Source organism: Gadus chalcogrammus, chromosome 4 (genome assembly GCF_026213295.1).
Source record: "Gadus chalcogrammus isolate NIFS_2021 chromosome 4, NIFS_Gcha_1.0, whole genome shotgun sequence".
Lineage (NCBI taxonomy): Eukaryota > Metazoa > Chordata > Actinopteri > Gadiformes > Gadidae > Gadus > Gadus chalcogrammus.
The window spans coordinates 27,412,679-27,437,841 of record NC_079415.1 but is presented as its reverse complement, the minus strand read 5'-3'; the positions used below and the strand labels follow the sequence as shown (position 1 = coordinate 27,437,841).

Here is a 25,163-nt window from a genome sequence, read left to right as displayed (position 1 = left end):
GTTGTCGTTTTCCATACTTGGTACGGCAGCCTTGGCCGGGTTCCTGGCTCTGCTGGTCAAGGTCTTCGGTTGGTCGACAGTACTGGTCCTGGGTGTTGGCTGGGGGGTCTTGGCCTGTTTTGCCGGAGGTCCAGACACCACCTGAGTCACCCTGGAGGGGAGGCTACTGGACCGAGGTCTGTTTTGACTCGCTGGACACACAAACACACACACACAACACACACACACAAAGTAAGTACCATGTTGTGGATCAGCAGTGAGTCAGTGGAGCTTTGCTAGGTCGTTAAAGAAAATAGTTAGCGTTAGTCTAAGATAGAGCTTCATAAAAGAGTGTTCAGTGTGATCACAACAAATTACCGCATTCCTTTCTAAAAAGCGCTTAAGGACTTGGCTAGACACAGTTGGCTTATTTGTTAACTCATTAGCGGGGACTACTCACATGAGTGTCTAAGTACTGTTTGATAACTGGTATTGAACTATGTTGGCTCTGTCTTGGAAGTTTGAAAGCCAAGAAGTCAATTGTTTTTATTTACATGTGGTTAGCGCAGCAGCTCCAAACCTTTGCTCGTGACTCCAAAATCCCTTTTTTTCCACCGTTTCCACCGTGCATGATATTAAAGTTTACATATTATACCACCAGGCAGGGCCGTTGCAACAAGTCCTGGGCTCCTGTACAAGAGGTACTGATGGGCCCCCTGCGCTGAATTGGGGGGGGGCGTGGAAGGAGCAATTGTTTGACGGGGGGGGGCCTAGTACTATGGGCTGGTAGTTACTTTTTTTTTTTTTTTTTTTATTGCCATGGGCCCCCCCTGGGCTGTGGGCCCCTAGAATCGTCATCACCTTTCACCCCTTTACGACGGCCCTGCCACCAGGGTTGGAGTGTGAGTAGCCGTTACAAGCCGTTTTGAAATCTGCCTCTTCTGACATCACAAGTGGGCGTGTCCACCTAGATGTGTGCCTGATAGATGAGCAACGTTTGCTTCAGTCCACTAGGTAGGCTTGACGATGATCTATCCGTCATACATCTAAGTGGAAACGCCCACTTGTGATGCAAGAAGAGGCAGATTTTCAAAACGGCTTGTAACGGCTACTCACACTCCAACCCTGGTGGCAGGGCCGTCGTAAAGGGGAAAGGTGATGACGATTCTAGGGGCCCACAGCCCAGGGGGGGCCCATGGCAATAAAAAAAAAAAAAAAAAAAATAACTACCAGCCCATAGTACTAGGCCCCCCCCCCGTCAACAATTGCTCCTTCCACGCCCCCCCCCCAATTCAGCGCAGGGGGGCCCATCAGTACCTCTTGTACAGGAGCCCAGGACTTGTTGCAACGGCCCTGCCTGGTGGTATAATATGTAAACTTTAATATCATGCACGGTGGAAACGGTGGAAAAAAGGGATTTTGGAGTCACGAGCAAAGGTTTGGAGCTGCTGCGCTAACCACATGTTAAATAAAAACAATTGACTTCTTGGCTTTCAAACTTCCAAGACAGAGCCAACATAGTTCAATACCAGTTATCAAACAGTACTTAGACACTTCATGTGAGTTAGTCCCCGCTAATGAGTTAAACAAATAAGCCAACTGTGTCTAGCCAAGTCCTTAAGCGCTTTTTAGAAAGGAATGCGGTAATTTGTTGTGATCACACTGAACACACTCTTTTATGAAGCTCTATCTTAGACTAACGCTAACTTATTTTCTTTAACGACCTAGCAAAGCTCCACTGACTCACTGCTGATCCACAACATGGTACTTACTTTGTGTGTGTGTGTTTGTGTGTGTGTTTGTGTGTCCAGCGAGTCAAAACAGACCTCGGTCCAGTAGCCTCCCCTCCAGGGTGACTCAGGTGGTGTCTGGACCTCCGGCAAAACAGGCCAAGACCCCCCAGCCAACACCCAGGACCAGTACTGTCGACCAACCGAAGACCTTGACCAGCAGAGCCAGGAACCCGGCCAAGGCTGCCGTACCCAAGTATGGAAAACGACAACAGTAGTGGTCGCACTGTCGTCTACGCTAAAACACGAGATTCACTGGGACATGGCTTTGCATGGGAATTCTCATAATAGCAACGAAGTAACATGATGAATCTAGCAATTATGCTAACCGTGCTAATGCTAGCAGTGCTAATCGCACTGAAGCTAATCATGCGTCTCGACTCTCAGCTTCAGGACACCTCCTTTCAGCTCAACGAAGACTCAGAGGAGGAAGAGGACACTGAGGATGACGACGAGGAAGAGGACGAGGAGGATCTAAGAAGGATGCGCGGGCGCTCTCAGGACCCTAGGGGCCGTCCCCGCAAGCATCCAGACCTCAGCGGGCCCCCGTTGTGCTCCAGAACACAGCCGGCAGACCCAGCCCGGTCGCACGGCAGCAGACTCCAGCGCGGCCCGCACTCGCCTCCACGCCCAATCAGCAACGGGCACCAGCCGGGAACGTCGTGAAGGCGGCGGCCGTTAAGGCTCCGGACAGCGATGACGACGACTGGTCTGAGGTTAGCGTGCTGCAAGAGATCGACCCCAAGCGGCTACAGTCTTATGAGGACCGGAACGGCAGCACGGACAAGAGACCCGCGGTGAAACGTGAGTGCTGAAAGTGTTGTGTACCATTGGATAATGTTTGTTTTTGGCTCACATTAGGTCGATTCATGATTCATGATTCGTGACAAAGGTATGTGAACACACAACTATCACTTCAATATCATAGCTTCCCTATTTTATTTTTTGTTTAAATTAAAGGACAATAACGATCAGAACTATTGACGAGGTTAATCCTGAAACTGCAAAAAAATATTTTAAATGTGCTTCAATTTTTCTTAGCTAATAAAAGAAAATCCATTGATGTTAACCATCGAAAAAATAAAATCTTGCTTAACCTGATTAGCTCGGTTCACTTTCAACTAGGGATGTAACGGTACACGTATTTGAACCGAACCGTCACGGTACAGGCACTTCGGTGCGGTTACAGAGGTGTACCGCGGTCCGTAAATGTGGCGTACATAGCGTTAATATGGTGAATGTAAAGGCTTGTTTTACGGTGCGGAACTTAAAACTTGAAGTCGGAGTTCCCCCCGGACCGTTTAGGCTTAGGCTCGGCTCGCACGTGCGCGACCTCCGCACGTAGTAGCAGTAGCAGAGCGCGATCGCGACTGTGTGTGGATTGATGTCTACTAGCGAACTGCATGGCGAGCGACAACAGAAAACCGGAGCTTGAAGATGCCCCCCTGTCATTTAAATCCCAAGTGTGGGAGAACTTTGGATTCCAGGTTAATTATCACAATGGGGAAAGACGAGTGGACAAGTCGAAAGCTGTGTGCAGACATTGTTCAACAGCGATCGTCTATGCAAATGGAAAACACATCGAACATGCACACAATTTTCGCCCCCGGTACAATTTTAACGTGACAGCACCATCCAGGTGTTACTGTCACCGCTGCGAAATGAAAAAAAGTTGTTCAAACCGTTCAAACCCAGCTCCCTACACTATTTAATCAACCCCTACACCTGTCTGGGAATTCAGAACGGGCAAATGCCATCACCAGGTCTATTGGTGTTTTCATTGCCTCTGACCTACGAGAGGCAATGAAAACACCAATAGATTATAAAATACATAAGCTGTGATTTAAGTTAAGGCTGCAGTTGCACTTTTATTTAATGATTGATATTTATATTTATGAGAACTTCAGAGCTTTAGGAATTTTAGGAGCTGCAGGAATATTTTCTTTAAACCCTTAAAGTTTACATACTCTTTGTTTACATACCAGCTTAAAGAGCCTAGACTGAGCATTAACACTGGATTTTTCATTAATTTTATGTTAGGGTTATTGGAGAATTGCTGCAGTATTTTTTTTATATTTGTTACACATTTTATTTGTATGTTTCATACTGACAGCTAAAACTGTTGTGTTTTCGTTACTAATTAAAGTTATGTTTGTTCTGTCAAGCAATCCGTTTTTTCACCATAACTATGAACCGAACCGTCCTGTACCGTACCGTGACTTCAAACCGAGGTACGTACCGAACCGTGACTGTTGTGTACCGTTACACCCCTACTTTCAACCAATCAGAGGCCACGGTGCGGGAGTTGGCTGTGAAAGTGGAGAACAAGCTGGCGGAGAGAGGCGGGCGACGGCCAGCAGGGGGCGTGAACGTCGCACCGAAGAGTACAAAGAAAACAGAGGAGGAGGATGTAGTTCAGGAGCTACTGGTGAGGGCCCCTTTTCTTCTCGAGACCAGTGGTTGCAAGACGCTGTGCCTTTCATAATAACACACTTTGTTTGTATAGTGATATCTAGACACTCACCGGAACTTCACAATGGGAATAAAAAGTAGGAGTAGAGAATAAATAAAGAATCTAAAGAGCAATTTGCCATATAGTTTTATTTGTATTACTTTCTATATATATTTTAATTAATTATTCCTCACAAACCCTACTGTACATTCTTTAGATATTTTTCATATTGAGTTCTTCTGTTAAATATTTATATTTTATTTTTAGTACACAGATCTAGAGGAGAGCAGTGATTGGGCGGTGTCGTCCCTGGAGGAGCCGGGTCACATCCTGGCTCTCCCCAAGTCGGGCCCCAAGGGGCCCCCACCGACCAGGAAGAGTCTGGACTCGTCCAGCACTAGCGTCTGGGGAACCTCCACGGGCAAGGGACAGAAATCCGGTAAGGGGCCACACCACAATTTGTCATGAAATATTGTGAACATGTTTAAATACCTCTAGATTTGTATTGCCTCGCTGTACTTTTATTTATTTTAATTAAACCTATGAATGTTTTCCATTAGCCTCTTGTGGCTTGAGATGTAGCTACAGTTATAGCTATATGATTGATATGAAGCTATTTAAAGATTTACCGAGAAAAAAAATCGATTCATAGCAAAATAATCCCTGTATGGATTGACACGTGACAGTTGTGATTTATTCCTTGAGAAGCATTCTATGTTTTAATGGAGTAAACAGCTGCAGAAAAAAAATGACATAGTTAGACTTAGACTTAAAGACTTGCTTCATTGTCATTCAATAAACACAGCATCAGTGCATATATTAAAGGCCCTTCGTTACCTTGGCTCACGGTGGAGTGGACATATAAATATATGGAACATTAAAATATTCACAGAACATAAAGTGCTGGTATTACTTAAACAGGTTAAAATGACTGAGTGTATTAAAAGGATAATGATAAACGAATCAAGTGACAAAGGGATATTGCACTCAAAGGTAGAAGTTATAGTCCAGTGAGGATCCCATGGAGGGTGGGGGGTGTTACAGTCCATAGATGGGGGTTTATTTATTATATTATATATTAATTAACAGATTCCCTCGAAGCTCATTCGTTGTGGTCGCGTGTTTCTCAGGAGTGACGGACACCGCGGGGGCCGGCAGCACGCTGAAGAGCAGCCTGATCTCACTCAGCGACTTCAGCGACTCAGAAGACATTTAGCATTGCACACCCTACTGTTCTGACCCCACATGAACCCTGGAATGTCTTTGATGACCCCTTTATATATGATTTATGAGATTATTTTACCCTATAGGTACTGCTTTTATAGTGTCCGATTTATATGTGACAGAATCTTTTTTGTAGATTTTTGTTGATTATTTTCTCCTTTATACATTCATACAAGCAATAAATTGGGCTCTTTGTTCAATTAAATATTTCCATTCTGTCCATTGAATGTTCAAAAACAACAAAAAAGAATGTAAAAGAACGACATGAGACGTTTAGGGAGAAGGCCCTATGTTGCAATTTGTCTCAATTGCTTTATTTACATAAACAACAACAATATCAACCCAAAGAACCACCAATCTGCTAACGATAATCTAGTTCGCTCTTGTTGCTCACCAATCAGGGATCTGCTACCAGGTGACTGACCAATCATTGGGCAGGGGAGGGTTGCAGCATCCTTAGGGCGGGCCCAGTATTAGAAGGTTAGTGTTTTGGCTGAGGTAGGATTGAGGGTCTGTGTTAGGATTACAGTTGGCATTTTGATGGTGAATTTGATACCTTAAGTGATGGATTAGTGGGATAGATAAGATATTGTTTAAATTCATATAAATCAGTTTGACGTTAAGTAAGATGTTTTTGGGTTAGAGGTTAAAACAAGTCATAAAAAAATAAGTCACAGACCAACAATCTTGAAACATTTCTTGACACACAAAGAACAAAAAAATAATAAAAAGTCCAGTTCATACAACAACACGAATAAGTATTACAAAAGGCTTAAAAAACAAAAACTCATGAGTCTCTGACCAAGCGGCTGCGACCGTCATACAAACTCCTCGCTCCCGGGGAAGTTGATGGTCCTGGGCTGGCTGGTGGTCCTGGGTGTCCTGATGGTCCCAGGGGTCCTCGTGCTCCGGACCCCCCTGCTGTCGCGGCCCTGGTAGAACAGAGGTGGTCCGTAGGTCCGTCTAGTCCGCGCCGTTGCGTACGTCCGTCTGGAGCGGGCCTGGGCGTACGTTGCGGGTCGGCGCGGACCCTTGTCGCTACTGGAGGAACGGAAATGGGCGTTATTTAGGATGGGTTTTTTGATTGGCATGTAGGGTGTTAGCCTCCCATCCAATAGGTGATGGCTTCCATCCCCTCTGTCCACAGTCCAACAAGTAAGCGCTCTGTAAGCAGGATGCCCTAAAAGAGTGTTCCCAAAACTCTAGGGGAAATGCATTTGGGGTCACCGGAGCTCGCTGAAGTATAAGCTTTAAGATATTTGACGATAAAGTTTTGTATCTAAATAAATCAGACTATTTTTAGTTTGATTGGGTGATGAATGATGGTGAGTTTTAAGCAAATCCACAAAATTGTCAAAAGAAAAAATACGAAAAACAATGAATTCAGTGTGATTTACGTTTGACAAAAGTACCCACTAAAGAACTTTAGTAATCAATGGTGAGTTGCACTGTTAAACTGGTCGTTTTACCTGAAGTGTAGGCCCTCTCTGCCAGAGAGATAGCTCAAAAGGCCCCCTCCAACAAGCAGGAGGCTGGATCCGCCCCAGCCCACGAAGACCGCCGCCCCCAGCTCAAACCTGACCCGCAGAGATAGCAGATAGCGAGTCTGTTAAGAGATTGTGTTCATGGCTGGAATTTCCATTGAAAAATAAAATATGAATAACTATTTCACTATATTCTTTGGTAAAAAAAAAGATATAGATATATTCACAATGTATTCAGTACCTTGCAGTTACTGATTTCATGTCCTGTCTTACTGGCTGTGCAACAGTGATATGCAAACTAGCTCGGCTAACCGGTTGGCCTAAGCGTTTTTTCAATACAGCACAAGTTAGCTTTGTGACCTTTCATTCCTACATGGAAACGTGTCTCACGGTTCTGTTTTCTGTCAACAGAAACAGAAAACAAAAGTTCAGTCAAATGACTGCTTGCCACAGAAGCAACACCTTACTCACTTCTGTGACACAAAGTTTGGATCCTTGAACTCGCTAACGACTCGGTTGCCCCAAAGTGAGTAGGTGACCATCCCACAGAGACCTAGGAGGAAGCGAAATATAGGATTATATTTGATATACTGCTGATTTTACTGGTAGGCTATATTTCATTACGATAGAGTAATAATAAAGCGATAAAGAAATTAATGATATTTAATCAATTAAACTTAATTAATATAGTTGTTGTTTAGGGTTTAAAGGGTTTAAACTTCCATTTTACTTGAAGATGGTTTTGCATTGTTGAAGACTCCCTCGAAAGGTTTAAAAGTGCCATTGCGTGCATGATCTGTGACGTCACGTCAACTGCTTATTTTTAAGCGTCACTGTGACACGTGCTGTCCCCAGCTGTCCCCCATAGGTTACATTAAGGAGCTCTATTACAGTGTGATTTATATATATCTATTCCTATTTGGTTTGGAGTTTACGTACATTTCTGAGCAAAATGGGCATCTCTTTCACGATTGGTTCGGGGAACCCATTTTCCCTGTCAATCACAGGTGGGCTTGAAACCCATTTTTTTTTTTTTTTACCTGATACAAAATACGTGACCGCTCCTGCGAAGGTGACCCGGGCGTTGGCGAGCTCCGAGCCGCCGATCTTGGTGCACTTCATCCCGATGAGCGTCAGGACGCCGCCGAAGAAGCCGGTGGCGACGGACGCCACGGCCAGCGCGCGGCACGCGTGGAGGAACGCTGGAGGACACAAGACGGTTGAGGAAGCGAACCATTTGTCCGACACACACAATGCACCCAGAGGAGCGTTATCTAAGTAAAAACAGAGGAAAGGAAATTAAAGTAAATCGATCTGTAACATTTATTTATTTCGGGGATATATCTTTATAGGCCTACATATTTATTTATAATAATTATATATTTTAATTATGCCTACTTCATTCATTTTACCGCTGCATATATTATAGTTTCCTAGTTTCGTGCTTTTGGCCCAGAAGCCCAGGGGGGGCCCCCATACCCTAAAGGGAAAAACATTAGCCTACTTATATAACAGCACGTCATGCCATCAATAGCCATTCCGCACGGGCGTAGACAGTAATTTTGGATATAGAACTACTGACGCTACGAGGGGCCAGCTCAGCCAATGGAAGCACAATGTCGAACAAGAACTTGAATGGGGCCGGGGGGGATTATAAGAGGAGAGTGTTGACATGTAGTAAAATCCAATCACTAACCGTGGCCTTTCTAATTAAAAGTATTCAGGCTCTCAGGGGCCCCACAGGTTGCCCCCTTAATCTGGGCCCTTAGCAGAACCCTTTGTTTCCCTTTGTTAATCCTCAATTTGTTATTACTGTCTAAATCATTGTTTGATTAAAAATCTGAACGTAACTTTGCTCAAGTTCTGAAACACACATTGAAGTAGACCCACACAATAATTAGATCTGAACCATAACTTTACAGGTCGTAACGTTTTTCATGGTTAGCTTTTGATTTTTACATTTTATTCAATAAAAAATACAAGCGGAAGCAGCATCTCAAATTATTTTTAACACTGATCACGCCTACCGCTCATTTCACGCTTTCCTTTTATTTTTTTAATCTTTATGGAGACGCTTTACCTTTCTTTGTAAAGGTAAAAAATCTCTGGTGGGCCTATTTAATCACATGAAATAAGGCCCACTGATACCTAATACAGGCCCGCTAAACAGTGACGACTGGCCGACGTCTGACGCCTACCGGAGAGTCCCAGCATGGAGGGGTAGTACTTGCAGTCGGAGACGCCCGTGGTGTCCGAGATGCAGTCCATCCACAGATTTGAGAAGTAGTTGGCGGTGGTTAGGACGGTGCTGCCCACCTCAGAGAAGTTCCAGTACTCCGTGGGCAAGGTGGAGCAAACCAGGACCCAGCCGCACAGACACGACACGAAGCAGCCCACCTCCAAGTACATCACCACGGTCCTGTACTTCATCGTGGCCGTCCACCCCTAATCAAATAGAATAAAATCCAACAGCAACAAAAGGAGGAATCTGGAAAATGCTACTGTGATTTAATGGTTAAAAGACCATGGGCAATGGAGAGAGAAGACAGTTGTAAAATGCTTTCAAGACAAGTCAAGCTTGGATAAACTGAGATCAGGTGTTGAGCGTCAAAATGCTGATGCAGGCTGGTTAAACCAGTCGGTCTTCATCACGTCTTTTAGTTGTTTTTGCCCAGTAAGCATTTGACCCAACACTTTCCCACGAGTGGAAGTGGGAATGTCCTTTTATCTGTAATCGTAGCCAACCCCTCTCAAATTTCTTGCTTAGAGAGAGAGTTTCATATGCCCCATGTTTATTTGAAGATGACATCACTCTGTCTAATCTAGAGTAGCTAAATGGTCGAGGAACAAAAAAAAAGTAACAATAACAAGGATCCAATCAAATGAATAATTAATTGTAAATTGCAAAAAAGGCAATGATTATTCAAGGGTTAATCAGAGTGGAGTTTAGTCCCTTCTGGTTGGGCCCTTGGGCCTGACGGCCCCCACATCATCACACACTAATACCCTGAAATGGACTAGGAGACAAAGTCAAAGTGCCAGGGTTGTCGATTAGTGTTTTAATAATGTCATTGCATTTTGTCCATTTAGATTTTCCATTTCCGACAGATTCATTTCCAGGGTTCCTTTGCGTCAGACACCTCGTTAGGGCTAACAGGGTACACCTGAGCTGCCCTCAGCTGCTACAGGCCTAAAGGAGAGCCCCACTTCAGTCGGCGCTTCAGAAAGTCCTCAGATGTGAAGGCTTGTTATACTGTGGAGGTTTTTCGTCTATTGTCTGATCATTGTGGCTAGTCATATATAAAATAGGGTGTTCTTTATCTACAGCAAAGTTTCTTGAAATTTTTGAACATTTACCATGAATGAAATAGATGAAATCTTGGGGTTTCTGAAGATTTTATAATTTTACGATATTCATACACTTGAAATCAAAGATGATATAGCATTTGACCACAAAAGGTATTTATTCAGTTTTATTTATGTACATCATTGGCAAACCAATATATAGCATAACTTTGAATCTTTGGTAGAAAGTACAGTAAAGGTTTCCCAATAGCTTCCTAGCATTGATATCCTCTTTATTGAAACAATTCAAGCATTAGGCTGTTGTGTCAAACAATATCCCCATTACGTTCTGGAGAAATCTTTCCACGTGGCTCCAGAGCGGCTGACATTTTGGATCGTAATCCTAGTAGTACGGTGTTATTTATATAACCTAACGTAAATGTAATAGGCTGTGACACTCATACCTATATACACATGTCCTTACCTGAACCAGTCCTTATGTGTCAATGCGGCCAAAAATATATTAAAAATCTAAAATATTTCTACATTTTGGTGGTTATCTGGTTTTTCGAACAATAAATTATTTAGTAGACTGCTATATATTTTTTTTTTCTTCGGTTCTTTCCACTGATGAGCAGGGGTGGAAGCGACAACAGGAGGCGTTTGAGATTAAAGGATGTGTTTGCAGGAATGATTTAAAAAAATACAGTGAAGATGACAGACAAGCCTATTCACTATCCCCCGGACGGAATGACACAGGAAAATGAGAATAGAAAACCAATAAACCCAATTGCCAAACTAATTGATCAAGCAAAAACAATATCCACACAGTCCATTCAGATTCACGGTCGACAAAACGCACAATCGTATCTGGAGAGAACCTGTAATGTAATTGCACACTATTGTATTTAAAGGTGACATATTATACCAGGTGTGAGTGTGATTAGCCGTTACAAGCATTTGGAAAAATCGGCCTCTTCTGACATCACAAGTGGGCGTGTCCACCTAGATGTGTGCTGGATAGATCAGTCTACCAGCTACCCAGCGGGACTGCAGCAAACGTTGCACATCTATCTGTCACACATCACAGGGGGACACGCCCACCTGTGATGTCAGAAGAGGCAGATTTTCAAATCGGCTTGTAACGGTTAATCCCACTCACACCTGTTGGTATGATATGTCACCTTTAAATATATTTCAAACGTAGTTGGTATTCAAGAAGGGTATGCGGTCACTCCTGGACCCAGCGGACCGAGACGATACTGTCCCAGCGCCCCAGCCCCGCTGGAGCGAGACGACCGGCTGGGACCTCGACGACGGCGGCCCGACTCCGAGGCTGATGACCTGGCGGCCCGGGACCGAGAGGGCCGCCCCGCCGACCTGGAAGACCCGGATGACCTGGAAGACCTGGAAGACCCGGAGGAAATGTTCGGCCCTCGACGAGATCCCGGACACATCGGAACGAGCAGTGGAGGAAGAGGAGGAAGGAGGGTGGAGGAGGTGGAGACCTTGCCTCTTGGATGGGATCTCAGACACGGTGGACAAGGCCGTTGTCGTCTCAGGAAGCTCAAGAACGGCTGGGAATCACGATAGTCCTTCAAAGGGAAAGTCGAACTTTATAAGCGGGATTTCTTTCATTGGTTCAGCAATCTTCATCCTTACCTTACAGCTTGGGTAGGCAATTTGGAGAAACAAGTCAGCAAGATTTGGAAAGAATCTAACCGTAAAAATCCCAACCTTCTCTTCAGGCCTATGTCTAAAGCCACTTACCAAAAATACTTGACTAGCTCGCTAGCTTAGCCTAGAGGGCGAGTAGACAGAGTGGTAGGCCTTACAACCTGCCACAGATACCGGATTTGTTAAATTTTTTGACTGAGTATTCTAAAATCAGTTGCCTACCATAGCTTTAACTTACCCCTTATAAACTATACACGGCAAAGCGATGTACCATGGTAACAAGTATTTCAATTTTACATTGAATCATTTAGCCAAACATTTTATCCAAACGGGATAGAAAAATGGATGGGCTGCACACCCCTCTTTCAAAAAACAACCAACTACACAGAGCGCAGAGCTATAGGAATTATTATCATAGGTAGTGAGAGGCATCGTGGGAGTTCAGACATCACAACAAAGTAACCCGACACACACAGCTAACCTTGAAACACAGGATCTTCTTATCAGAGAAAAAAAAGAGCTATAATAATCTTATTGTGTGTGTCTGTTTGTGTGTTTATTTGTGTGTGTGTGTTTGTGTGTTTGTGTGTGTGTGTGTGTGTGTGTGTGTGTGTGTGTGTGTGTGTGTGTGTGTGTGTGTGTGTGTGTGTGTTTGTGTGTGTGTGTGTGTGTGTGTGTGTGTGTGTGTGTGTGTATGTGTGTGTGTGTGTGTGTGTATGTGTGTGTGTGTGTGTGTGCGTGTGTGTGTGTGCGCACACGGGGGGACGCTTACGTCACTTTTCCTCCACACAGCGGCTTGCATGAGGCCCACAGGTAAAAACATCCGCCAGTAATGTGAAACGCAGAGCCCACCAGCCCAGGAAGAGAGGGGTCCCCAGGTCAAACCTAGAGAGAGAGAGAGAGAGAGGGGGGGGGGGAGAAGGAGAGAGGGAGATAGAGAGGGTGAGAGCGAGGAGAGAGGTTTAAACATACGTAGAAAAGGTGAGGGATAGAGAGAGAGGGGGGGAAGACACAGAGAGAGGGTGAGGGTGAAAGATAGAGGGATAGAGAGAGTGAGAGAGAGAGACAGAGAGAGAGAGAGACAGAGAGGGGTAGAGAGAGAGAGAGAGAGAGAGAGAGAGGAGAGAGAGAGGAGAGAGATGAAGAGAGAGAGAGAGAGAGGAGAGAGAGAGAGAGAGAGACGAGAGACAGAGAGAGAGAGAGAGGTGAGAGAGAGACAGAGAGAAAGAGAGAGAGAGAGAGAGTAAATGAGTTAACTGTCATTCACAATGCAGTTGAAGAAATGATATTGTTTAACAATGTAATATATGATTCATTGAGCTAACAACGAAGATGACTTCTTGACCTACTTCAGTCCTTCACAATGGGGGTTGAAGTATTCTCCAGAGACGTACTCGGGCATAGACCACATACCCGCACTGTTGACAGGATACCTGAGGTTCACAAAAGCATCACTTCAGATTTCAGAATTACATAAGGTCGTTATTATACATTAAGAAAAAACTATTTGATAAAGTTTTAGAAAATACCATTTCAACCTTTGATTGAGCAAATATTGGTTGCACTTTATTATTGGTTTAGCTTTCTTCATTAAATAATAAAAATGGAGAGTGCAGCTATTTGTGCTTTTAGCAATATTGAATCTTTGCTCTGGATAAGGAAGTCCATGTTCAATGCAATCCCTACCATGTTTTGGCACCCAACCCCTTTTCCTCCACAGTGAGTCAGGCACTCAACATGTTACTTGTTGCATATTAATAGATTGCAACTAGATTGCTAGTTGGCTCGAAAACACTAGAGTTGATTATGAAATACTGGTCCCAGGAATTTAATAAAACATTGCAAATGTACAACTGGGTGTTTCATGTCTCTGGGACACCTATCCTAGTTTACACTCCTCTGGTTCCCAGCTGCCTTACCGCTGAGTATGTGGAAGCATCCCCCTGCGTAGACCTTCCTGTGTTTGGGCTTCTCCTTCCCACCCAGGAAGGTGCATTCCATGCCCATCATGCTGAGCACGAAGCCCAGCGCGCCCACCGCCAGCGACCCCATTAGCAGCCCACGCACTATCTGGATGTGGCCTGCAGGGGGCAGCAGATAGACGGAAATTTCAATGATGGGAAGAAACGGGTGTTGCAGAACAAGGTCGAAGGATGAGACCAAAGGCAGACCCAGGAATAGGCCAATATAGTACTATGTATGGGAAAATTTAATGGACTGAAACTGTGTGCCAACATTGCATGAATGACCCTTCACTGTAAACATTTCCACACACTGCACAAACCTAAAATAACCTAAAAGAGTTACAAGTGGCAAGTTGTGTCTCTAAGACTCATCCTTCACCCAAATACGAAACCAACTAGCCACTGATCATGTCTATACAAACTAAATCCATTTTTTTTTTGGGTCAATAATTTACAGAAACATGCCCTGTTTCAAAAGTGCCCCAGATCGTTCAGAACACACTTCAAACTTCTACCCAACGAACAACAGACACGTCTCACCCACCATCCACGGACCAGAGCACGGGGAAGTCGTAGCAGTTGGTGACGGCCGTGGAGTCGGTGTGAAGCAAGCCCGCCAAAGGCTGGACCAGAACCAGGCTATCTTGATGATTGACGAGCCCCCCATCCCACCAATGGAGGTGATCTTCCAGACCTCCATGGCTATGGTGCAGGCCACGAAGATCCAGCCCAGCACCGTCATCAGAAACCCCCAGATCTGGACCACACGGATCTCATCGCTGCTGGGAACCCCTCGGTGTGTTAGTCTCTTTTTTGGGGGGGGAGAGGGGGGCGGCGTCTTGACAGACGTTGCCAAGGAATCACGATCCCTCCAGACGTGATTTTTTTCTTTGTATTGCGGCGTTCTCTTCACCTTGCTAACTCCTAATTTGGCCATCGGAAGTCCATAGCGATTCACAGGGAGCTCCGAGTGAGGTGTGGAACGACCGTTTCGTGTTGCAGGCCGCTGCGTGTGAGAGGCGGCGGTGTGCCGAGCTCTCAGGGCCCTCACCGTCACTGCCTGGAGATGTGGAGTCAAGATATTGGCCGAAACTGTAGGCCTCAGCATTCGGCTCGGGTTATCAAAACAAGGGATTAGATGCACCCTTCTCTCATCCTATTGGTTGGTTTCTGGGGCATCTCAACAAGTTAGATTGTTGTTTGAATTCAACAATATAACTTAATCAGAGCAATTAGAGCAATAGCCCTGATTTGGCGACAATTTTAACTGCTTTCTGTACAATGATTCAGCAGGATAGGATCTACTTTTCCAGACATGTTGGATCTTTCTGCCTAGATGACACCTAACTCCACCCAGCCATTGAGTTTGACAAGCCCTTACCGGTGTTCCTTCATATTGTTCTTATTGCAATACTATGACATTAGTGCTTGACTTGGCTGCAGGGCAGACACCACCCAGCATCTTCCTCTGAAGCTGTTAAAGGCCTACACTGTGGGGCCGCATGCTGAGCCTCAGACCGTCTACTGCCCATGCTCTCTGAGCCACCATGACTGGAATTAAATACGTCATTGGAGGGTTATTAGGGTTAGGGTTTGGGGGTTGATTGATGTGAGGATTTCTGCAGGGAGCGTCCATGAAAGGGATGTTTCACGACCCCGGTCTCAGCTTATAAGTAAAGGAGGGACAGATTGGCTGTGGTGACAGTATTGTACCATGTGATGTGAGTGGGCCCCCCCTGGTGATTAAAGTGTACAAGGCGAATAGTGTGTATGTGTGTGTGTGTGTGTGTGTGTGTGTGTGTGTGTGTGTGTGTGTGGTGTGTGTGTGTGTGTGTGTGTGTGTGTGGGTGTATGTGTTTGTGTGCTGGCCAGCTCGGTTTTGGGCTGTGATATGCACCTGTCGTGAACATGTCCCACCGCGATTCTTTTTTTAGGTAATAGAAGAGAAGAAGAGATCATCCTTGATTCTCGCTCTTTAGAAGAGTTGCGTTTTAGAGAGGGGAAATACAATATGTTATTCTCGAACTAAATCGATCTCTTGAGGTGTGAGACATTGAACAGAAAGGACAAAAAACAAAACTATGGAGCACCTCACTATAGGAAAAAAGAGATTCACCCAGAAGTTCTTATTATTGATTTGAGAATCACATAAATAATATCAACCATATAAACCTCAATCATTTCAATTAAGTTGTGTGCTCAGTCCTTGTTTTAATTGCATGTCCCCATTTGCCTTATCGTAACCTATTTGTTTTGTTTTTCCCAATAAAAAGTGCATTTCACGACAGGGAGTGCATACCAATGCTGCACAACACCTGAGAAGAGAAAGGGTTGTAGTAGCCAATTCAGTGATCTGGGTCGACTGACCATGGTCGCTCACTCAGACTACTTGTTACGACCAGCAATTGGCGCCAAAGCTAGTGGTCCGAACCAGTTGGCGAGTGATCAGTGAAGTTGTCTGTGTTGTAGCCTACGTTAAAGAGGAAACGATGATGAGGAAGCAATTATGACATACATTTCTATGGAGGTAGATTTGTGTCTTTATTATGCAATCAAAAATAATAGGTTTGAGAGCAAAACTTTCCACACTGCAATAAAAAAATAGGTTTGAGAGCAAAATTGTCCACACTGCAATCAAAAAATAGATTTGAGAGCAAAACTATCGACACTGCAATCAAAAAATGTTTTATTGCAAGATAAATTAATGTGATAAAAAAAATATTAATGGGAATCCAAAGTTTTGTTTGCAAACCCAAAAGTTTTGGTTGCAAATCCAAAAGTTTTGTTTGCGAATCCAAAAGTTTTGTTTGCGAATCAAAAAGCTTTGTTTGCGAATCCTAAAGTTTTGCTTGCGAATCCAAAAGCTTTGCTTGCTGTTGAGCTGAATCTCGTGGGCGGGACCTACGCCGAAAGATGTAAGACACGTCTCTATTGGCCAGTCTCGATCGCAGTGACAGCTTGGCAACATCCACAGTTAGTAACGAGAGAGGGAGTTCTATTTCATGTAGGCTACGCCGTCTAGGCTTCGCCTTATGGGCTTGTCCCGTGCGCGCGCTTGCGCGCCCTGAAAATTCCGTAGGCCTCCCTGTCCGCCGACAAGGAGACCATGGCAGAGGAGAGCAGGGCGATGTTGTTGAGCGCCGCCGCGGATTGGGAGAAACAAACAAACACCCTGTCCGTCAGGCCGACAATCTGCTTCTGGAGGCGGTCGGGGGGCAGAGGCTTTTCAGATGTTGCCAAGCTGTCACTCCGATCGAGACTGGCCAATAGAGACGTGTCTTACATCTTTCGGCGTAGGTCCCGCCCACGAGATTCAGCTCAACAGCAAGCAAAGCTTTTGGATTCGCAAGCAAAACTTTAGGATTCGCAAACAAAGCTTTTTGATTCGCAAACAAAACTTTTGGATTCGCAAACAAAACTTTTGGATTTGCAAACAAAACTTTTGGGTTTGCAAACAAAACTTTTGGATTCCCATTAATATTTTTTTTATCACATTAATTTATCTTGCAATAAAACATTTTTTGATTGCAGTGTCGATAGTTTTGCTCTCAAATCTATTTTTTGATTGCAGTGTGGAAAGTTTTGCTCTCAAACCTATTTTTGATTGCAGTGTGGAAAGTTTTGCTCTCAAACCTATTATTTTTGATTGCATAATAAAGACACAAATCTACCTCCATACATTTCTGAGCCAGCAGTTTGAAAAAAAGGCAAAATTGCAAGAGAGCCAAACGATGACCGTCATGCGGGCGAAATCTGCATATTAGTGAACTTTAAAGAGATGGAGGCCGGTGCTCTTTGTCATCCATCCCAAAAAGCATGATTTAATTTAGCAAATTGAGGAACTATTGAGGACCAAAACCTAGTTCCTCCCTCATTGAGCCCCCCCCCCCCCCCCCCCCTTTCAGAAAGAAGGCACTCTCCAGCAGGCTTCTGTCATGCTGAGTGGATAAATCTCAACACACAAACTAGACCAACATCAATGCTCTTGAGATGTGTTTTTTATATATATAACACTGCAACAGCGATATGCTGCTGTACACTTCAAGTTGTTCAGGTTGTCACTGTGAGCGGAGGAAAGACGTTAATGTATGAATCTGTTTCAGGAGGAATACATGACTTCGCAACGGCGAAGTCTTTTGACAGTTTAATTATTTATCCTGCTGTCCGGGGGGCAAAGTATTTTGACTATTTGATTATGATCTCGGTGCCAGGGTTGCTAATTCCTAGTTGCGCTAAAGTGTGGACACGCTGCCCTCTAGTGGTCACTGAGGTGCGTGCTTCAGGAAATCGCAGCCGACCAAAAGCTGTCATCAAAAACGTATTTGGAGTCTACGGTGATGTTAATCTGAGCGATCGATGCGTCAATCAATGTAATGTGTTTATTAATGCGTCATTATCCTTCCTCTTGGAAACATACACCCAGCAAAAAAAAAAAAAAAAAAACGCACAATGCAACCATTATCTTAACTCCCCCCTGCTCCTTCTCCTTGGAACAATCCAGAAACCTGATCACTGTTTAGCGGACGGCAGGGAACCGGGCGACCAGGTAAATGAAGTATTTTCGTCATGGGGGGCAAGTGCTATTGTGTGACATGGGACGGTTGGGACGGGGATGGGGGTCTCGATATTGATCAACAGGTGGTGATAGATCAGTGCTAGTGATACATTATGACCTCTCGAGGTCAGAGGGACACTGCGAGAATGGGAGGAAACCATCTTTCTGTTTTAGACTTTTCTCAGAGGGGCCTGTTGATTTTGTAGTAAAGGAAACCTGACCCATTAAATCCATTACAATTCTTCACTGAAAAGTTTTTTGTATCTTTATATGGGTTTCATTGGTACATTTCAGTTAAATATGTTTTTTTTAAGTTGTCATCACAGAAGTCAATAGCCAATAGTGATGTTTTATAAAACTTTATTTACAGTTGACACGTAAAAATGTACAAACAATGAGAAAAAAACGTTGAGATATTGAGTAGAAGGATTGAAAGTGGTATAGGCTACATGGCGTTAAGCAGCAGGTATTGAGTTAGGGCATCTTGCTGTAGGGTGACTACAGTTTCACCCCCTAACCTTAAAGACAACCCTAATAACTTGTCACTAGATCAGGAGTTCCTAACCTTTTCGACTCATGGCCCACTTTCCTATCTCTGTTTAAAAGTATGATATTTCGGAGCTCACCCAAAACCCAATAATCAAAAGTAGTGGAGGCTTACTACATTAACCTAACTTATTAAAGTTATTTCCTGTTCTTGAAGTTTGTATGAGTTATTATGGAGAGCTTGTTGCAATTTTTAGAATTCTGAATTCAGTGTTGTTGTTTTTCGATGTCCCCGTCGCTGCGCCCTGCCCCGTCACACATAGGCGTTACGTTCGAATCTCCGCGTCGAGTCCCGCTGAGCGCGCTGCGTCTCCGCGTGGAGTACTCTGCTTTCCACGGGGCGAGCGGTCGCAAATGACGCGCGCCTGCCGTAGGTGTACTCTGTTCTACTGGACAAAAGGAACAGGCGGGAAAAATAAAAGAATTGAAGTGTGTGTATATGCATATATATATATATATATATATATATATATATATATATAATTGTGTGTGTATATGGGGCTTCAATGTGTGTGTGTGTGTGTGTGTGTGTGTGTGTGTGTGTGTGTGTGTGGTGTTTGTGTGTGTGTGTGTGTGTGTGTGTGTGTGTGTGTGTGTGTGTGTGTGTGTGTGTGTGTGTGTGTGTGTGTGTGTGTGTGTGTGTGTAAGTGTGTAAGTGTGTGTGTGTGTGTGTAAGTGTGTGTGTGTGTGGGTGTACACCTTGTGGTGTCGCATGGTCGACAATAAATAGTGATTCAAATTGAGAGGAACGTACAAACAAGTGAAACCTTTGCCTTGACGAACTGCGCTGAGGATGTCCCGCTATCAAGCGTTAATATGCTATTTATAAATCAATGAAAGTACAAATATAATGAAATGGTTAAAATACTACTACTGGTATTAATTCTTTTAAATTCTACTTCCATAATTTTCTACCCTCACAGCAAACTGTGTTCTGTCCGCAGTGGTTCTCTTGCCCTCGCTGCCAAGGTGACATTCACATAGATAATTGAGGTCGTTATTTAACTGAAACAAAGAAAACAGTCATGTCATAATGGATATTAAAAAGAAAATCATGCTGTTCACCCCAGGAACCACGTCTCTCCTCGGGGTCAGAGTTGGTCTGGGGGTCACTGCACAGCTTTTCCCTGACTGGAACCACAGCGCTCTTTAAACAAAGGCCTGCCTCAAAGGGCAATAAGAGTGATTCCCTATATTGTATTCATGCAGTAAAATCTCCCAAGAATGACCCTTGAAACAATCCCAAGAGCCTTGGAGGGGACAAAAGGCTTAAACAAATATCATTAAAATCCTTATTTGAGTAATTTATTGTCCGATTGACTGATTGACCGATCTACTGATTAGTGATTGATTGAGCTTGCCTGACTGTGAAGCCTTCCGACAGGGACAGACAGAAGACCAGGCCTCCCAGGACACACAGCACGGAGCCGGCCCAGCCGATGAAGAGCGCGCCGCCCAGCTCAAACCTGCACAGGGACCACAGCCCAATGCATCATCACGCTAACGGCATCGCTAATGCTAATGGAAACAGTGACGGTAATGACAATGATGATTATAATAATGATAATGATATAATGTAATGTATTTTAAATTAATGAATCACAACGAAAAAAAATAATAACTAACTAAACAAATACAATCACGTTCAAAAAGAAGACACATAATAATTGGCAAATATTTACTTCTGTGCAATGAAGAGAGGATCAAAGAAGTCTGTGGTGATCCTGTGAGCGTAGATGGAGCAGGCGGTGATGCAACAGAGCCCTGGAACAAGAAAAATACTAACAAATGATCCACTAATTATTCAGCTCAAACCAGTTGGGGAACCAAACCATGGATGTGTTAATGCTATTGACTGCCATGAAAATGTTAAAGATGATGTTGATAAGACACTACAGGAGCTAAAGGTCATGTATCTATACGTGTGTATGTGTGTGGGTTTGTGTGTGTGGAAGACTTTGGGTGTGTGTTTGTGTAAGTGTCAGTGTGTGGGTGGGTGACTTGGGTATGTGTGTGTGTGTGTGTGTGTGTGTGTGTGTGTGTGTTTGTGTGTGTGTGTGGGTGTCTTTATGTGTGTGTGTGTGTGTGTGTGTGTGTGTGTGTGTGTGTGTGTGTGTGTGTGTGTGTGTTTGTGTGTGTGCATATGTGTGTCTGTGTGTAATCATGTGTGTGTGTGTGTGTGTGTGTGTGTTTGTGTGTGTGCATATGTGTGTCTGTGTGTAATCATGTGTGTGTGTGTGTGAGTGTGTGTGTGTGTGTGTGCATATGTGTGTCTGTGTGTAATCATGTGTGTGTGTGTGTGTGTGTGTGTGTGTGTGTGTGTGTGTGTGTGTGTGTGTGTGTGTGTGTGTGTGTGTGTGTGTGTGTGTGTGTGCGTGTGAGTGTGTTAGTGTTAATGTGTGTGTATTAGTGTACTCTTGTGGGCGTGCATACATGCATGTTTATGGGGGAATGCATGTGTATGTGTGCATGTGTGTGTGTATGTGTGCATGTGTGTGTGTATGTTTGCATGTGAGTGTGTTAGTGTGAATGTGTATGTGTGTGTATATGTGTGTGTGTGTGTGTGTGTGTGTGTGTGTGTGTGTGTGTGTGTGTGTGTGTGTGTATGTGTGTGTGTGTGTGTGTGTTTGTGTGAGTGTGTTTGTGTATGCATGTATGCATCTGTGTGTGCATAATGTGTGTGTATTAGTGTACTCTTGTGTGTGTGCATACATGCATGTTTATGGGGGTATGCATGTGTATGTGTGCATGTGTGTGTGTATGTGTGCATGTGTGTGTGTGCATATGTGTGTGGGCGCTAGTGAGGGGATCCCATGGACGCTGTTTTCACCGCAGAGCACAAACTGGAGTCCGGCCAGGGCGGTGAGCCGGGCCTTGGTGGGCTCGGAGCCCCCGATCCGCGTGCACTTCATGCCCACCAGCGCCAGCGAGCAGCCCAGGAAGCCCAGACACACGGACGCGATCATCAGACCCCGGCACAGCTGGATATAGGCTGTGGAAAGAGAGAGAGGGAGAGAGAGAGCGAGAGCGAGAGCGAGAGCGAGAGCGAGAGCGAGAGCGAGAGCGAGAGAGAGAGAGAGGCAGAGAGAGGCAGAGAGAGGAGAGAGAGGGAGAGAGAGAGAGAGAGAGAGAGAGAGAGAGAGAGAGAGAGAGAGAGAGAGAGAGAGAGAGAGAGAGAGAGAGAGAGAGAGAGAGAGAGAGAGAGAGAGGGAGAGAGAGAGATAGAGAGAGAGAGAGCAAGATTTGGGGAATGAGGGGAGAGAGTAAGACAAGGACTGAAGAGCAAAAGTAAAATAAACTTTATTTTAGAAGGGGGAGAGAGAGATCGAGAGAGAGAGAGATGTCGTGCGTGGGAGATTTTGAAGGTCACTTCCTGTAACCACTGTGAACTGGGGGAGTTGGTAAATAAGGACCGTTTGACATTTTCACTTTTTTGGGGACCGGGGAAGATCCGGTGAACCTCGACTCTCCCTCGCGTTGAGCCTTTCTCAAATTGCGGCGAGCAGGTGAATTAGGGGCCACTTTGTGTCCGAGCAGCCGGGCTCGTTAGCGGGTAAGTTGTGCCCCTGCGCTGGCCTTGGGTGGATGTGGTGGCAGTTGGAGCGCCGCCACATTCCTCTTTACGAGCCGTATAGAGTTCCCCTTCCCTGGTTGTTTTCAATGGTGCTCATTCATCTGAGGAAAAACAAGTGTCCGCCGTAGATCGACACGCAACGGGAACGCGCGCACCGAACGCATGGACACGTATGCACACGCACACACAGGCCCACGCTGACACACATATCAGAACCAAATTGTTGTTATTGTTATTGTCTTCCTGGTAGACAGCGTTTTATCTTGTGATTGATACTTCATCTAAAATATTATTGATCAATGACCTCCACAGCCGTCATTGCACGCACACACACACACACACACACACACACACACACACACACACACACACACACACACACACACACACACACACACACACACACACTTGTGCTCACATGGTTGAGTGAACACTGCGTAGGCAACATGTTGTGTGATGACCGCGGGTTTGATTCCACTTGCTGAGAATCCCTCTTTCTCTTTCAAAACAATTTCCTGTCCGTCTACCTTTCCCATGTCCATGAAGGGATATTCATACATATTAATAAACGTTTACGCACAGATTGATAACAAAAAAAACACATTGTCAAGAGCATACGTGTGCACACACTCACACACACACATCTCTCTTGAAAGATCACACAAACTGGCCTTCTCTTTAAACCTCTCTCTCTCACACACACACACACACACACACACACACACACACACACACACACACACACACACACACACACACACACACACACACACACACACACACACACACAAAGTGCACACTTTCCCTTGTTGATAAATCACACACACAACAACAACACAATAACAAAAACTACCACCATTTGACGCAACACACACACACACACACAGACACACACACAAACACAAACAGACACGCACACACACACGTACAAACACACACACACACGCAAAGTGCACACTTTCCCCCCATCAAGGTAATAAATCACACAACAACACAACAACAACACTTACAACACATTAACAACATCAACAAGCACTCTACACCACACACAGACACACACACACAAACACACACACACACACACACACACATACACACTCACCGTCCAGGGCGAGCATGGAGGGAAATTCCTTACAGTTGGACACGCCAGTGGAGTCGGTCACACACGTCTTCCACAGGTTGGACCAGAAGGTTGCCGTAGTGATGACGGTGCCGTCCACAGAGGACACCTTCCAGTGGTCCATGGGCAGCGTGGAGGACACCAGGATCCAGCCCGACACGCTGAGGAGGAACGCCACGATCTCTGTCGCCATGTGGCCCATCTCTCTCTCTGTCTCCTCTAATTCTCTCTCCCTCTCTCTCTCTCTCTCTCTCTCTCTCTCTCTCTCTCTCTCTCTCTCTCTCTCTCTCTCTCTCTCTCTCTCTCTCTCTCCTCTGAATTTCTATCTCTCTCTCTCCTCTGTTTCTCTCTCTCTACTCTGGTTCTATCACTCCCTTCCTTTCTTTCTCCCTCTCTCTGTTTCTCTATTTCTCTCTCTTTGTTTCCTCTATCTCTCTCTCTTTGTTTCCTCTCTCTCTCTCTCTCTCTCTCTCTCTCTCTCTCTCTCTCTCTCTCTCTCTCTCTCTCTCTCTCTCTCTCTCTCTCTCTCTCTCTCTCTCTCTCTCTCTCCTCTCTCCCGGTTTCTCTATCTCACTCTTTCTCAGGTCAAATCTAAGTTATTAAATGGCCTGGGATATGTTTTATGCCAAAGCGCGTAAGTGATTGTAATGCTACAAAAAGTAAAAGAGAAAATATCTGTAAATAATCAAAATCATCATTCTACATCATCCAAAAATGTAGAAATTAAAAGTAGTCCATTCTGTGTGTCCCTCTGTCGCTGTCTCTCTTATGTCTCTGTCTCTGTTTCTCACTCTTACTCCTTGGTCAGCCTCAATGAAAATAATGGTCAAAGTCGGGACCTTGGATTTAGTTGAGAGGTAGACACTCTTTCTCCTTATCTCTCGATCTTTCTCTCTCTCTCTCACTCGCTCTCTCAAACTTCGTCTGCTGAATTATCTATGAATCTCTCTCTCTCTCTCTCTCTCTCTCTCTCTCTCTCTCTCTCTCGCGCACTCTCACACACACATGCTTACACAAATGCTTACAAACACACACGCACACACAAATACACACACCAAAACAGGCACACACAGACACAAACACTCTGCGTTTGTTCTAATCAGATATAACAATATGTACTCATTTCCAAGCCTTTGCTTTCAACTTTAGATTTCTGGATACTTTTGTATCTGTGCACTCAATGTATCTTCATTTGTCTCTTCTTTCTGTTGTCAAGGTTAACTCCTTTCTACCCTACTTAAGTTTGTTTCTATTTCAAATTGATTTCCTTGTTGTTTCTTATTTTCATGTTTTACTGCCAAGTGTATATGATGTTTTTAATGTATTATCTATAATAATGATGATAATTATTATTATTATTAATATTAACTAGTAGTTGTAGACAATGTGATCCAGATAGTAGCCATCTTTTCAAATTACCTGATAGCAAAAGTCTCACAGAATATAGTAAATGTGGACACAAAACACACCTACACAATAATATTTAAATTATTATTTAAATGTTTATAATTGA

The 25,163-nt window shown here is 44.4% G+C and overlaps 3 protein-coding genes and 1 pseudogene across 3 annotated transcripts; 1 reads left to right on the top strand and 3 right to left on the bottom strand.

Moving 5' to 3' along the window:
* The first annotated feature begins 240 nt into the window (after window positions 1-240).
* LOC130380958 (cilium assembly protein DZIP1-like) lies at window positions 241-5,628 on the top strand. Its single transcript, XM_056588384.1, has 6 exons — window positions 241-256; window positions 1,868-1,965; window positions 2,279-2,573; window positions 4,058-4,197; window positions 4,489-4,660; window positions 5,352-5,628. The coding sequence occupies exons 1-6, from the start codon at window positions 241-243 to the stop codon at window positions 5,435-5,437; spliced, it is 807 nt and encodes a 268-aa protein (XP_056444359.1). The 3' UTR covers window positions 5,438-5,628.
* Window positions 5,629-6,263: 635 nt separating this feature from the next.
* LOC130380957 (claudin-10-like) lies at window positions 6,264-9,487 on the bottom strand. Its single transcript, XM_056588383.1, has 5 exons — window positions 9,128-9,487; window positions 7,970-8,131; window positions 7,401-7,482; window positions 6,915-7,022; window positions 6,264-6,486 (listed from the first exon to the last, which is right to left on the bottom strand). Exons 1-5 carry the CDS (start codon window positions 9,357-9,359, stop codon window positions 6,264-6,266), a joined length of 807 nt encoding a protein of 268 aa, XP_056444358.1. The 5' UTR covers window positions 9,360-9,487.
* Window positions 9,488-12,659: 3,172 nt separating this feature from the next.
* On the bottom strand, window positions 12,660-14,963 carry LOC130380956 (claudin-10-like; annotated as a pseudogene).
* Window positions 14,964-19,209: 4,246 nt separating this feature from the next.
* Window positions 19,210-23,852, bottom strand: LOC130380955 (claudin-10-like). Its single transcript, XM_056588381.1, has 5 exons — window positions 23,633-23,852; window positions 21,787-21,948; window positions 20,639-20,720; window positions 20,318-20,422; window positions 19,210-19,345 (listed from the first exon to the last, which is right to left on the bottom strand). The coding sequence occupies exons 1-5, from the start codon at window positions 23,850-23,852 to the stop codon at window positions 19,210-19,212; spliced, it is 705 nt and encodes a 234-aa protein (XP_056444356.1).
* Window positions 23,853-25,163: the final 1,311 nt, after the last annotated feature.

Coding starts and splice junctions, on each gene's coding strand:
- LOC130380958 (XM_056588384.1), top strand. Junction 1,966..2,278: donor GCCAAGGCTGCCGTACCCAA/GTATGGAAAACG, acceptor TCAGGACCCTAG/GGGCCGTCCCCGCAAGCATC. Junction 2,574..4,057: donor CAAGAGACCCGCGGTGAAAC/GTGAGTGCTGAA, acceptor TCAACCAATCAG/AGGCCACGGTGCGGGAGTTG.
- LOC130380957 (XM_056588383.1), bottom strand. CDS start 9,359: ATGAAGTACAGGACCGTGGTGATGTACTTGGAGGTGGGCTGCTTCGTG. Junction 7,483..7,969: donor GGTCACGTATTTTGTATCAG/GTAAAAAAAAAA, acceptor GCTTCCTCCTAG/GTCTCTGTGGGATGGTCACC. Junction 7,023..7,400: donor CCAAACTTTGTGTCACAGAA/GTGAGTAAGGTG, acceptor TCTGCGGGTCAG/GTTTGAGCTGGGGGCGGCGG.
- LOC130380955 (XM_056588381.1), bottom strand. CDS start 23,852: ATGGGCCACATGGCGACAGAGATCGTGGCGTTCCTCCTCAGCGTGTCG. Junction 20,721..21,786: donor ACTCCAGTTTGTGCTCTGCG/GTGAAAACAGCG, acceptor TTCTTGTTCCAG/GGCTCTGTTGCATCACCGCC. Junction 19,346..20,317: donor TCGGAAGGCTTCACAGTCAG/GCAAGCTCAATC, acceptor CCTTTTGTCCAG/TAGAACAGAGTACACCTACG.